Source organism: Heptranchias perlo, chromosome 4 (genome assembly GCF_035084215.1).
Source record: "Heptranchias perlo isolate sHepPer1 chromosome 4, sHepPer1.hap1, whole genome shotgun sequence".
Classification (NCBI taxonomy): domain Eukaryota; kingdom Metazoa; phylum Chordata; class Chondrichthyes; order Hexanchiformes; family Hexanchidae; genus Heptranchias; species Heptranchias perlo.
In genome coordinates this window covers 97,820,671-97,835,574 of record NC_090328.1, presented here as the reverse complement: position 1 = coordinate 97,835,574, position 14,904 = coordinate 97,820,671, and the positions used below count along the sequence as shown (strand labels likewise).

At 46.0% G+C, this 14,904-nt stretch overlaps 1 protein-coding gene across 2 annotated transcripts in view; it reads left to right on the top strand.

The window, feature by feature from the left end:
• slc20a2 (solute carrier family 20 member 2) overlaps positions 1 to 14,904 on the top strand; it is a 141,703-nt gene that overhangs the window by 113,876 nt on the left and 12,923 nt on the right. For both annotated transcript variants that reach the window (XM_067983369.1, XM_067983368.1), the window contains exons 4-8: positions 895 to 980; positions 1,099 to 1,195; positions 3,095 to 3,214; positions 3,306 to 3,509; positions 7,055 to 7,643. In XM_067983369.1, coding sequence (XP_067839470.1) covers positions 895 to 980; positions 1,099 to 1,195; positions 3,095 to 3,214; positions 3,306 to 3,509; positions 7,055 to 7,643 — 1,096 coding nt within the window. The remainder of the gene's footprint in view (positions 1 to 894; positions 981 to 1,098; positions 1,196 to 3,094; positions 3,215 to 3,305; positions 3,510 to 7,054; positions 7,644 to 14,904) is intronic.

Sequence of the window (14,904 nt, the reverse complement as noted above, 5' to 3'; positions counted from 1 at the left end):
CCTCCCCTTGACATTCAATGGCATTGCCATCACCGAATCCCCCACTATCAACATCCTGGGGGTTACTATTGACCAGAAACTTAACTGGACCAGCCACATAAATACTGTGGCTACAAGAGCAGGTCAGAGGCTGGGTATTCTGCGGCGAGTGACTCACCTCCTGACTCCCCAAAGTCTTTCCGCCATCTACAAGGCACAAGTCAGGAGTGTGATGGAATACTCTCCACTTGCTTGGATGAGTGCAGCTCCAACAACACTCAAGAAGCTCGACACCATCCAGGACAAAGCAGCCCGCTTGATTGGCACCCCATCCACCACCCTAAACATTCACTCCCTTCACCACCAGCGCACTGTGGCTGCAGTGTGTACCATCCACAGGATGCACTGCAGCAACTCGCCAAGGCTTCTTCGACAGTACCTCCCAAACTCGTGACCTCTACCACCTAGAAGGACAAGGGCAGCAGGCACATGGGAACACCACCACCTGCACGTTCCCCTCCAAGTCACACACCATCCTGATTTGGAAATATATCACCGTTTCTTCATCGTCGCTGGGTCAAAATCCTGGAACTCCCTTCCTAACAGCACTGTGGGAGAACCGTCACCACACGGTCTGCAGCGGTTCAAGAAGGCGGCTCACCACCACCTTCTCATGGGCAATTAATGATAGGCAATAAATGCTGGTCTTGCCAGTGACGCCCACATCCCATGAACGATTAAAAAAAAACTTGGTCTTCTGTGCGACTCCATCACACCTGTGTCAAATGCAAACTTAGCCCCGAATTATTTCTTTTTTCCGGTCAAGCTCTTTTCAAGGTGAATTATGACATCTTTTGAAGTATTTCTAACACTTTTTTTTATTTTGCTTTGTCTTGTGGCGGGTTTTGTCTGCAGTTGCCTCCTGGTTCATTTCCCCACTTCTATCTGGGGCCATGTCTGGCGTGCTCTTCATCCTCATTCGATTCTTCATCTTGAAAAAGGTGGGTGTTTATTTCTTTTTTAAAAATATAAATTAATCTTGCGAATTGCGACGCTTTTTATTCTCCCCCACCCCCCCCCCCGATTTTCTACGCACTAATTACATCGTCATTTCTGTAGGAAGATCCAGTGCCGAACGGCCTGCGTGCACTCCCGCTGTTTTATGCTGCTACTGTAGGGATAAATACCTTCTCAATCATGTACACGGGAGCTCCACGTAAGTACCACTTGGAAATGGGTTGCGGACCTATCGGAGGTGAAATCAGTCTTGGACGATAGCGAGTCGGCAGCTCCATTTTACACCCCACCCATCGGAAAAGAAAATGTGGTGGGGTGTAAAATGGGCTCGCGATTCGCCATCACCCATTTTGTGGCAACACCAAAGATCGATTTCACCCCCATCTACATTTCACCTTTGTTGACTAACTGGTGGAAACATTGAATAGAAAACAATGAATCAGAGATGACCTCTTAAGCCAAAACCGACAGATGGTTTCATCCTTATCAATCCTGTTGTGTTTGTAATAATTGGCTATTAAAAATAGGACCCAAAGTAAAGTCTTGCTTCATTCCGGCTGTGATCTGCATTCTAATTCCAGGATAGCTTTGTAACTAAGCAACACGTGTCAACAGAGAAACATTGTGCAAATTAATGACCTTGGGTCTATCAAAAGTAATGAGTCTGGTGTCTAAAAGAAACTCCACTGCCTCTTAAATTATAACTGGGAATGATGCAAATTTAAGCTGATTCAAAACATTTTTGTACCTTTTTGGACTTGCTTGTCTGTTAAATAAATAAATAAACTCTGGGCTTTACAATTTTTGTGAAGTTTTGGTTACTATTGCCAAAATAGGAATCTTTGCTACCAATTTCACAAAATATAATGTAATGTGCTGGGTTTCTGAAATTCCTCAGAGCAGAGCAACTCAGAGAAATTTCCCAGTCATGAGTTCTTTCAAACTACTATTTTTTTTAATGCTGATTTAGGTTAGTAGCACCCTGCCCTTTCACTTCTTGGGGTCTGAGTTGAAGTCCAGCCTGGACTGATGGATGAAAGCCATCCCTCCTTTTTGTCTGGGGAATAAATGGACTGGAGGTCATGCTCAAACTATACAGTCGTGTGGGGTGAGACCTCCTGTAAAGAGCACTTTCAAAATACAGGAGAGAAATACTGGTGATTACAGGACCGACAGTGGTGTGGACAATTTGAGTTGATTGAATTAAGATTTCCGCAAGTGTGCTGGCACTGAGGTTTCTCTCGTGTCATGTCTGGGTCTGGTGTAGACTGATTAACATAGATTAATTTTTTTTTTATTCATTCATGGGATGTGGGCGTCACTGGCGAGGCCAGTATTTATTGCCCATCCCTAAATGCCCTTGAGAAGGTGGTGGTGAGCCACCTTCTTGAACCGCTGCATTGCGTGTGGTGAAGGTTCTCCCACAGTGCTGTTAGGTAGGGAGTTCCAGGATTTTGATTGCTATGATTAGTCAACAACTCCATTATCATCGTATCATGCGACTGCCGGGATGGTGGAAAGTGAACTGGATGGACATTTGGTCTTTTTTCGTTCAGCAATTCCTTTGTTCCTAAAGATATGTGTGCGTGTGAGAGTAAAATAGCAATTATATTAAAATTGCTGTCTTTCCCCTCCCTTCCCAAGAAGAAATTCAATATCAAAAGGAAAATGAAGTTAGGTGTTTTTATTCTTTAAAGAACGTTGTTTTTTTCTCTCTCCCTAATTGATTAACAGCCACCACTGTGGAGCAATTCCTATTTTACAATTGAACTATACAAAAATCTCTTAGGACCTGCAAAACTCTTTCTCCCAAAAGGCTGTGGATGTTGAGGCAATTGAAATATTCATGACTGAGATCAATAGATTTTTGTTGGGTAAGGGTGTCCAGGGACGTGGATCAAAGGCGTGTAAATGGAGTTGAGGTGCAGATCATCCCTGATTTAATAGAATGGCTGAATGGCCTGCTCCTGTTCCTATCAATTGGAATGCATACTGTGTGCTTATGAGTTTTAAAGTTAAATCGTGAGTACTGAGTCTCAATGAGCTCATACTCTGGAAACGGAGCTCACTAACGGGGTTGCCTTTTTTCCTCCTGTAGTGCTCGGATTGGACACTCTCCCCATCTGGGCAATAGCACTGATCACCCTCGGTGCAGCACTGCTGTGTGCGGTCGTTGTGTGGCTGTTGGTATGCCCCTGGATGAAAAGGAAAATAGAAAGTAAGTCCCAGCCGCTAATTAAGCTGCGAGAGCTGTAGGTTTTGGGAATTGAGCCCTGGCCTGAGTTAGAACCGGCCCATCTGTCTTGCAGGTAAACTGAAGAAAAATGTGCTGTCCAGGATATCGGATGAAAGCCTCGATAAAAGCCAAGATGAGGAGACGTCAGTGTTTAAAGAACTGCCAGGTGCGAAGGCGGCGGACGAATCTGTGCTGCCTCTCACGAGCGGAGCTTGTGAGGCGGCTGGTGGAGTCCCAGACAGCCATGTCGTCACTGGATCAACGGGAGTTTCAAACGGTGAGTCCGACTGCAAAGTTGACGTGCTGCGGCTCCTTATGTCGACTGGCGACAACAATCTGACAGTCTCCCCTATCGAGGCATTTTGCATTTAATGTACTGTTTGGTTATAATTCGCTTGTTTTGGTGGTGAGCTCTGCTCCTTTTCTCTCCAGTTTGTTGCTGACTTGATGTTTGTGGTAAATTGGAAAGCTGTAAATATAAACCGACTTGGCCCATTTACACTCAGTGATTTGAAGCAATGACCTAGACGTGCTTTGGTTTTCTGTGAGATTCTGATATTCCTACTTGGTCTTGCTGCAGTTCAATTTTGAGGTAATGCATGACGAAAAAATCACTTCATGGCTTCACCACCCCCCCCCATCTAAATACCTCTGGTCCTACACCCCCCCCCCTCCCCCCACTTGATACACCCCTCCCAAACTCTGACTATGCATTTTTGTACATTTTGCTCCCCAGAATTGGCGGCTGTGCCTTCAGCTGCTTTGGTCCCGCACTCTGGAATTCCCTCTGTAAACCTCTCTGCTTCTCCACTTCCCTCTCCTCCTGCTCCTTTAAGACCTTCCTTAAAACCAAGCCTTTAGTAACTCTCTCCTCTCCTTGTGGCTCCGCATCCATTTTCCTCACACTTGTCTTGGGACATTTTCCTATGTGAAAAGTGCTATATAACGATCACTCCATTGTGCAGAGAAACGCCAGCTCTGTAAACCAGCCCATAATGTTCCAATGCAAAAAAAAAACAAACCCACACAGTCAGAATTTATCAGACAGGAGAAATGCTTTTCTCATCTTTTAACTCTTGCACTTTGTTTGGATTGTAGAAGGAGTTCAGAATTTTGTGTACGCGTGGAATAACCTGCCATGCATCTTGTAAACTTACAACTCGTGCAAAATCCAACTCCAGATTTGCCCAGACCAACCTCAGGCCTGAACTGCAACCCCAACCAACTCAGAGTCTTCGAGCACAAGCTCGGTGCTTGAATCCATTAAACAACATTTTTATTCAAATAAAGGAGTCTCTGTCTTTCTGTTCGGAGATTTATCCTACCCAGGTTGCCTGATTGCTGCATAGGGGCTATCCAAAGAGATTCCATGTATATAATTTGAAATAAATAACTAAATGCAGCATTTTAAAACTGTGGGGGTAAACAACATATGTTTTTTTGTTGTTTATAACCACTCTCTTCAATCACTGTCCACTGCCCAAAGTAGTAGTGGAGGAAACCATTGCGTGGGAAGGTGGAACTGGCCAGACTGGCAGTGACTAATTTTACTTCCTTTTCCTTCTGGTATAAACAACGTGGTTTCATGAGCTCGTTGGATTGGCCCAAATTCCATCCAACACAGACAAAGGATGCAGCAGCCCCTGCTTTTGGTTCATGCCATAGTTTATAACTGCATGAGCTGCAGGCAACGGCTCTTGGCCTGTCGTATCTCCATGTAGAGGCTGTGCTGGAAGGAACCTGCCGTTATTCCCCCTCGCCTTCTGTCGTGCATGCTGCGAATTTAGTGGCTGTGCTTGGAGTTAAGCCATCTAGGCAGGATGGAAAACTCTGTTTTGAGAACTATCTAGGAGATGATATTTGGACAGTTTTAAGGCTTGTAATATATGTACTTGTGTACCAGTTATTTATTTATTCTTTTAAATTCCCACTCTCCTGCTCATTTCCCATACCCTTTGATATCCCACCTAGTCTAATCCCATTCTCCATGCTTCCCATACCCTTTGATATCCCACCTAGTCTAATCCCATTCTCCATGCTTCCCATACCCTTTGATATTCCACCTAGTCTAATCCCATTCTCCGTGCTTCCCGTACCCTTTAATATCCCACCCAGTCTAATCCCACTCTCCTGCTCACTCCCCATACTGTTTAATATTCCTCCTTTTACAGTTTGTGGCAGGAATTCCACATTCGAACCACTCTCTGTGTAAAGATTTTTTTCAAACCCTCCCCTTTATCCTTTTTGTGATTGATCTTAAAAATGTGCCCCCTCATTACCATCTTACCGAAACAATTCCACTATTTACCTTAACAGATCCCTCCGTGACCTTGAAGGCCTCTGTTGGGTCACCTTTCAACTTCGCTGCTCCAGTAGGGGATTAGAAACTCTAACTTCTCAACCTTGACCCCTTCATCCTAGCATGGACTGTAACCTGCACCAGTTAGATTTATTTAAAGCTATTTTGAAAGTGCAACAGTAATTGGTCGGACAAAATACTTCTGAAATCCAGCTTCAATTGCACCTGAAGGGAGCATGTTACTTTGGGTTGATCAAGGAGCGAATCCTTCATGCAACTCACGCGTTTCAGACCTTTTCCTTTCATAGAATCCTAGAATCTTGCAGCACAGAAGGAGGCCATTTGACCCATCATGCCTGTGCTGGCTCTTTGGAATTATCCAATTAGTCCCACTCTCCTGCTCTTTTCCCTTGGCCTTGCAAATTTTTCCTTTTCAAATAAATATCCAATTCCCTTTTGGAAGTTACTATTGGAATCTGAAACCACCACCAGGCAGTGCATTCCAGATCATCATAACTAGCTACGTAAAATAATTTCTTCTCATCTCCCCCACCCCCCACCCCCCGCAAGTTGTCTTGCTAATTATCTTAAATCCGTGTCCTCTGGTTACCAACCCTCCTGCCAGTGAAAACAGTTTCTCCTTATTTACTCTATCAAAACCCTTCATAATTTTGAACACTTCTATTAAATCTTCCGTTAACTTTCTCTGCTCTAAGGTGAGCAATCCCAGCTTCTCTGTCTACTCCGCATAACAGAAGTCCCTCACCCCATTCTAGTAACCCTCTTCTGCACCTTCCCTGTCCTGTCCTAGCAGTGCTGATTCACAGTGGGGTGTGGTTGCATAGCTACTGTCGGCCCTCTGCTGTTTCTTGCTTACGTAGCTGTGCTTCGTGTTTGTGAGGGGATCAATATCGGGAGTTCCATCTATCAGCTGGGACTCCAGCAAGGTGGCAGTTTCTGCGGGATCTTGGCAGGGACGGAACCTCCATCCACCCTGAGCTGGGATGGGGACACTTTGGGCACTTTCCTGAGTTCCCAGACCGGCTGGGCATCCGTGGGCCGGTACGGCGAGGAGAGCAGGCATACCATCCTGCCAGATGGTGGACCCCCAAAGAACGAAGAAAATTTTAAGCTACATTCGCTGGGATCCTCTAGCTCAGAACAGACTGGAGATCACAATCGGCTATCTTCCTAGTCTGTGCAGCTTTTCTTTTCATTCTCGGGGATGTGGGCATCACTGGCAAGGCCATTCGTTTATTGTCCATCCCTAGGTGCCCCGTGAAAATGGTGATGAGCCTTGTTCTTGAACCGTGTCAGTTTTCTTTGTAGTGGGTTGGCTTTCTACGCTGCTTCAGCGGGCAGTTAAGCGTCAACTGGCACCACACGTTGATCCACCGAGAAAAGATGGTACTATTTGTGGCATAGCTGATTTTTGTAAATTTGGTTTTGTTTGCCAGGATCTTGTGCCAATATCGAACCAAACTGTTGCCTGTCAAACTGAGTTCTCCTAATTATTTTTGCAGGTAGAGCTGCGTCTCTTACAAATGGCAGCCTGAAATCTCCGTTTTCAAACGGTACATTTAATTTCGAGGGGCACACGAGGAGCGATGGTCACGTGTACCACACAGTCCACAAAGACTCTGGCCTGTACAAAGATCTCTTGCACCGAATACACTTGGATAGGATCGCCGACGATCGGATACAGCCCGAGAACTCCTACAGACTTCTCCGCCGCAACAACAGCTACACGTGCTACACCGCCGCCATCTGCGGCATGCCCGTCCAGCCGGCCTTCAAGTCCTCTGACTTTGTGGGGCTGGAGGACAGCGAGAAGCTCGTGGGCGATACGGCCGCCTACTCCAAGAAGCGGCTCCGCTACGACAGCTACTCCAGCTACTGCAATGCGGTGGCTGAGGCGGAGATCGAGGCGGAGGAAGGAGGGGTGGAGCTGAAGCTGGCCAGTGAGCTGAGCGACCCCCTCCCGCCGGCGGAGGATGCCGTGGATGAAGACAAAGAGGAGAAGGAGAAGCCCCAGGTCCATCTGCTCTTTCACTTCCTGCAGATCCTCACCGCTTGCTTTGGATCATTCGCACACGGCGGGAATGACGTTAGGTAAGCATTCTTTTTTTTAAAAAAAAAAATCAACACGCAAAAGAGTGGCTCTACTGGGCACGTTTCCACTGAATGGTATGTTCCTTGAAACAGCCACATTCAGTGGCAGCATTCTTGCCTCTGAGTCAGGAGGTTGTGGGTTCAAGTCCCAATCCAGAGACTTGAGCACATAATCTAGGCTGACACTTCAGTGCTGCACTGAGGGAGTATTGCACTTTCAGGGGTACCGCCTTTCTGATGAGACGTCACCCTCCCATGACACTATTTTGAAGAAGAGCAGAACGTTCTCCCCAGTGTCCTGACCAATATTTATCCCTCAACCAGCATCACTAAAACAGATTAATTGGTCGTAATCACATTGCTGTTTGTGGGATCTTGCTGTGCACAAATTGGCTGCCGCGTTTCCTATATTACAATAATGACGATACTTTAAAAGCACTTCATTGGTTGTAAAGCACTTTGGGACGTCCTGAGATTGTGAAAGGCGCTTATATGCAAGTTTCTTTTGCTTTGAGCACTTGTAACTGTTGCCTTTCACTCATGGGTTGTACTGAAAGCTACGGGTGTACATGGTTTAAGAGAAGTTGGTGCTGGCACTTACACGAATTGTGTGTGGTTTATTTTGATTCGTGCATACAGAACTGAAAGTTGCATTTTATTTTTGCATGGTTCTCGTGGTTTGAACTGGCAATCCCAACCTCCTCCTTGGAGTATCCTTCAACAGTCACTTGTCCTCCAAGTAGCTGTTACCTGTGAGAACCTTAACAGTGATAGGTAGCAGGCTATTTGACTGCAGGTCCAGCCTATTCCTGTCCACATGCATGCACGCTTTCCAGCTAGAGGTTGAGGCCCATTCTGGCTACCTTGGCTGCGATCCAGGAGCTCAGCACCGAGCCAGTGGGTCAAACCTCGGCCTAGTCTGTGAGGCTCAGTGCTGTACTGGGCACTGCATTTACCCACGGGGGGCCCTCAGGGTGTTCATTTGATGTGATAAAATGCTTATTGGTGGGACCTCTAATTTCCAGACGGGAAAGCGGCCGTCCCGTCCATGAGGGGCAAATGGAGGCCCGACCAATTCTAACGGCTGGGCCTCATCAACATCCCGCTGGCTGTCCTCCCAACCAAAACGGGAAGTCAGTAGGAATTGGCAGAAAGTCAGGCAGTGGGCCCAAGATGTGCGCGGGGGAAATGCGGGTTCTGGAGCAGTCAGCGATTTGGGAAAGTGAGGGGAGCAGGGATGCGGGCAGGGGAGGCCTACACTTCCCTTGTGAGGCTTGGAGAGGCACTCCTGCTCCTCCTGGCCCCACAAAGGAAAGTTTTAAACTTACCTGGAAAAGCCTCTTTGGTGGTCCGACCAAGTTCCTGTTGTTGGAAGGCCGCTGACTTCCTGGTTAAGATGGCGTGGGGTCCAATGATGTAATAGGGCCCCTATTTGCATAAATGTATGAGGATCCTGCCTGACTCAGGCGGGCACCTTACGTGCTTGAAAAATCAGGTGTTTTAAAATCGGAACAGAGCGGATATTTCACCCGCTTTATTTTAACTGTCCCGTCTTGCTTGGTTTCCGCTGGGTTGGGGGGTGGGGGGGGGAGGGAGAGTGTCCTATTGACCCCTTTTTTTATGTACTTCTTCCGATTTATGTTTTTGTACATCAAGAGTTCAAAGTTTAACTTTCCAAGATGGCTCTGGCAAAGATCCATCCATAAGAACTAGCAATATATATTTGTGCATTCCTCCACTGACCCCAAACATTGGCCCGTGGACAGGCCGTGTGGATTGAGTTAAACTGAACAGATTTTATAGGACCACTAATTTAACAGCTTTTTGGCTGCGAGCCCTCTTTGATCCAATAAGTAATCTTTGGATAAAATCAGGTGCCAAAGGTTTGCCGAGGATCGAGGAAGCGGCAACAGCTAGCTGTGAATCTTCCAGCACTTTGTTAAACAAAATGGCGGCTTACATTTTTTTGTCTCGCTTTGGGTGAAAAGCTTCATAAATCAATGACTGTTTCCCGTGTAAGAACCCATCTAAAGAAGGCATTTCTGTTTATGATATCGAATCTACAGCACAGAACAGGCCAATTGGCCCAACTGGTCTATGCCGGTGTTTATACCCCACATGAGCCTCCTCCCACTCGAATTACCTCTTCCCGCCCTGTCCCCGTATCCCTCTATTCCCTTCTCCCTCGTGTATGCTTCATGAAGTTTGTTTTGAAATGTAGTCACTGTTGTAATGTAGGGATACGCAGCAGCCAATTTATACACAGCAATGTACCACAAATAGCGATGAGCTAAATGACCAGCAATCTGTTTTAGTGATGTTGGTTGAGAAATAAATATTGGCCAGGACATCAGGAGAAGTCTCCTGCTCTTCTTTAACTAGAGCCGTGGGATCTTTTACATCCACCTGAGAGGGCAGACGGGACCTCTCATCCGAAAGACGGCACTTCCGACAGTGTAGCACTCCCTCAGTACTACATTGGAGTGTCAGCCTACATAGGGTCCGAAATGTAGAAGGCAATCAACAGGGTCACATCACAGCTGCAATTGCTATTCAACTTGTTATTTTTCTCTATTAAATCTGCTTACAAAACTATCAGTTTCAACAAATACAGATAAGTTGTTTTTTGCCTCCCTTTACAATCCAATTTCTCCCCTCTGCTCTCCTGAAGGTGTGGAGCCCAGATGGGCATTCTTCATTTGTGAACCCGGATGGTGAGCTACCAGTGAGGTTAGTTTATGGTAAGGGTGGGGGATCACAGCCAAGCCCCATCTACTCCTCGGCCAACGTCCGCACATGCGAGACTGCCGAGGGTCGCTGGATAACAATGAGGAAAGGTTCTCCCCACCCCACCCCCCCTCCCCGGACTTCTTTTGCTTTTGTCAGTTGTTAATGCTCTTTCTTCTGGGGTTAAGAGTTGTGGGTTCGAACCCACCAACTACAGACTCAAACGCATAATCTAGGCTGACACTCCACTGCACTGCCAAGAGGTGCCGTCTTTCGCATGAGACGTTAAACCGAGGCCCTGTCTGGCCTCTCGGGTGGATGTAAAAGATTCAATGGCACTATTTCGAAGAGGAGCATGGGAGTTCTCCCCTGTGCCCTGGCCCATATTTATCCCTCAGCCATCATCGAAAACAGATTATCTGGTCATTTATCTCTGCTGTTGTGGGACCTTGCTGTGTGCAAATTGGCTGCCGCGTTACAACAGTGACTACATTTCAAAAATACTTCATCGGCTGTGAAGTGCTTTGGGATGTCCTGAGGCCATGAAAAGATGCAATATAAATTCAAGTTCTGTTTTTTTTTATTATTTCTCCCTCTATCATAGAATGGTTACAGCACAGAAGGAGGCCTTCGGCCCATCGAGCCCGTGCCGGCTCTTTGTACGAGCAATCCAGTTGGTCCCATTACCCTGCTCTTTCCCCATAGCCCTGCAAATTTTTTCCCTTCAAGTATTTATCCAATTCCTTTTTGTAAGGCATGATTGAATCTGCTTCAACCACCCTTTCAGGCAGCGCATTCCAGATCATAACTACACGCTGTGTAAAAAAAGTTTTTCCTTGTGTCTCCTTTGGTTCTTTAACGAATCACCTTGCCTATCCAAGAGTTACTGAATTTTCCAGTGTTCAGGTGGCTGTACATTTAAAATGTCCGGTCCTACATTTTGATAATGGATTTGTGAAGTGTCCATTAACCTACAGGTTGCTGTGGCGATGCAGTCCTTTGGAGTTGCAGGATGCTACGGCACAATAGAGGCCTGGCTGCTGGTAACTTGACTTGATACCTTGTGTGAGGAAAGCCCGGGGGGAACAAGTATGAAAAGTAGCTGAAGACAAATTGGGAGTGTAGTGTGCTAATTATGGATTTATTGGTCATTTCAGCCCCAGTTGTTCACACACTAGTTCTGCCTCAAGGTCATTGATGGCCAACTGACTATTTAAAAATAGTCCAAACGTGTGTGTGTGTCCTTGGCAGAACTCGATGCTGACTTTTATTGGACACTTCCTCCATAAAATTTTTTTTATCAGCATCGTCTGAGAGGGTCAGGACCACATGATTGTCTAAGAGGCTTGTGCAAGTGGAGTTGCAGAAACCTCTGGCCACTTTCTCATTTATCGGCTCTTTCTAAGCACCCTTGGGTTCTAGCTTAGAATTAGGAGCCCAGCAGACTTGTGGGCGGTGTTTTCATACAACACCTGTCACTATGTTTTACACAAGACCAGTTGCTTTAGTCATAGGATTATGTAGAATCTACAGCAGAGAAACATGCCATTCGGCCCAACTGGTTTGTGCCAGTGTTTATTCCACACAAGCCTCCTCCCACTCTAATTACCTCTTCTCACCCTGCCCCTGTATCACTTTATTCCCTTCTCCCTCTTGTGTGCATCAAGCCTCCCCTCAAATGCATCAATTTAACCTGCTTCAACCACTCCACGGGGCAGTGAGTTCCACATCCTCACCACTCTCTGTGTAAAGTAATACCTCCTAAATTCTTTATTTGATGTGTTGGTGGCTATCTTATATTTATAACTTGCCTTGTTCTGGACTCAACCACAAGTGGAAACAGTCTCTCCACATCCACCCTATCGAATCCCTTCATAATTTTAAAGACACCTATCAGGTCTTCTCTTCTCCAGAGAAAAGAGCCCCGGCCTGCTCCATCTTTCCTGATAGTTGCATCCCCTCAATTCTGATAAAATCCTTGTAAATCTTTTCTTCACTTTCTCCAGTGCTTCAGTATCCTTTTTGTAGTATGGAGACTAGAACTGCGCGCAGTAATCCTTGCAGTTTAATCCACATGCGAGGATGGACTCGACCCACACTGAATCCTTACTGTTGACTATCTGAAATGGGAGGCTCGTAGCTGTAAAATTATTATTTTTTTTGTAAAGTTGTATACCTGGGGCTGCTGTATGTGGACACATACAGAAACTTGATCGGAAGGGGGAGATTGGATCTACAGCAAGAACGTGGCTACTTCCTGCACCACTAGAGCGTAGTGTAGCTGTGAAGTACATTGGGGATAAATACACAGCAGACCAGTCGGCATCTGTTAACGTTTGGGGTTATGACCCTTAGTTAGAACTAAAGACTGAGACAAGCAGAAGCTTCAGGTCACTTGTCATTGATCTGAGCTCTGTGAGCACCGAGCACAGCTGCTTTGTTTTGAAGCCCGCTGGGTTCCTAAAGTTGTACAGACTATGGAAGCTTTTGATTTTTGAAATTTTTGTTTGTATTGTTTATAGAAAGTTTAATTTTTTTTCATTTGCTTCCAAGCCTTTATTCACAGAGCTCCACATTACCCACACCACACCCTCTTATGTATGGATACAAGAGAGCCCCAATTGATACACACCATCTGAATACAATTAATACTAATTAATATAAATTACATGGATACAATTAACACCTAATGCCGTGTTTTATAAAAGACGTCTCTCGCTAGATGTTATATAAAACCAATCCTTGCAGTTAAACCCTCTTCGGGGCACGGGGGGTGGGCGGAATCGGATCGCTCTGGATCCTTATCGTTGACCTTCTGAAATGGGCAGTTTGTGGCTTTAAAAAGGTGGGAGTGGAATGGGAAGGGGAGAAAACAACAGCTACTCCCGATCACGAGAGCTAGTGAAAGGGTCAGAATGACTGGAACCTGCTCAATAGAAAACTATTAAATGATACAAAAGATCATTTCAATGAGGCACGGTGGAAGGGCCTTGGCTCAGTGGCAGCACTCTTGCCTCCTGAGTCAGAGGTTGTGAGTTTTAAAGCCCCATTCCAGAGACTTTATCCAGGCTGACACTCTAGTGACACTGAAGGGGTGCTGCACTGTCAGAGGTGCCGTCTTTCAGATGAGGGTAGGACTTGAATCCACAACCTTCTGCCTCAGAGAAAATCCTGAATTCAACCTTTTTATGTCACATTTGCAGTGTTTTGTTTTTGCAAGCTCGGAGAGTAGCAGCACTTTCTGTGACCTCTTTAAACCTGTCCCCTTGTTACTGTAATGACACTGAACAAGATCTACTGCTGCACTTGTAAGTTGTGAGATGTCCTCTGGGAGGTTACATTTAAAATTGCACGCAGTCCATTTGTAGTGTCTGTTGTCAAATGATAGTGTTGTTCTCTTACTGGTGCAATGTGCCAGTTATGAAGTGTGTGAAATATAAAGTGCCTATTTCTGTCACAGTGGTGAATAACAGAAAATTTTGGCTAACTGGCTCGCGCTCTCTCGCTCTCTCTCTCTCCCCATTTTAACTCCTGCCCTCTTGGGTGAATGTAAAAGATCCCATGACACTATTCGAAGAAGAGCAGGGGAGTTCTCCCGATGTCCTGGACAATATTAATCCCTCAACCAACATCACTTAAAAATAGATTGACTAGTTATTTATCTCATTGCTGTTTGTGGGACCTTGCTATGCGCAAAATTGGCCGTCGCGTTTCCCTACATTGCAACAGTGACTACAGTCCAAAAGTACTTCATTGGCTGCAAAGTGCTTTGGGACTTCCTGAGGTTATGAAATGCCCTATATAAATGCAAGTTCTGTCTTTCTTCGGTTATATAATTAGCACAGTTTCTCACTGAACGTGCTGGCACCTCGGCAGCTGCATACGGCCACGTGGTACTTGGGCCTGTAGCTGTGCACCTGACCGCACTTGTGTCGCTGCCCTGCAGTACTGTCTCAGTGGTCCCCTCAGCTGCGTTCTGTCAGAGTGAAATGAGAGCTGCCCTCTAGCTTTCTCTTCCAAATGCAGTCTGTTCTTAGTCCCACGTCGCTTAATTCCAATGATCTGACGTACTTATTAGTTTTGCATTCCCCTCTACAGGAGTTTTTTTATAAATATAAATGATGGTAATGCCTCCCTCCTCCCTTTGTGGAACTAAAGACTGTGGTGCTGTTTCTTTCTGAAACTCTCTTGTGCAAAAGGACACCAGCCTTTGATGACCTTGATCGGGATTTGTTTCCTGTTGAGTCCCCAAGGTATTGACTAAAATGGATGCACATCTCTTCCCGTTGCCTAGCGGCAGAAACTTATTTCAACCCTCCCACCTATGGAAGTAATGGCATGTATAGGAGGGGTTGGGCCCCATTATTGTAGTACCTCGGTCCGTTAACCACCCTTGTGCCCACAAGATGCGAGCTCATGCCTGCGGCCTCCCCACGCAGCTAGTTTTCAATCCTCTCGCTGGACCTGATTTAAGAGTTCCTGGGAGGGAAAATAGAAGGGCAAGTCTACCTCGTTGCAGCTGGTGTTGATGCGG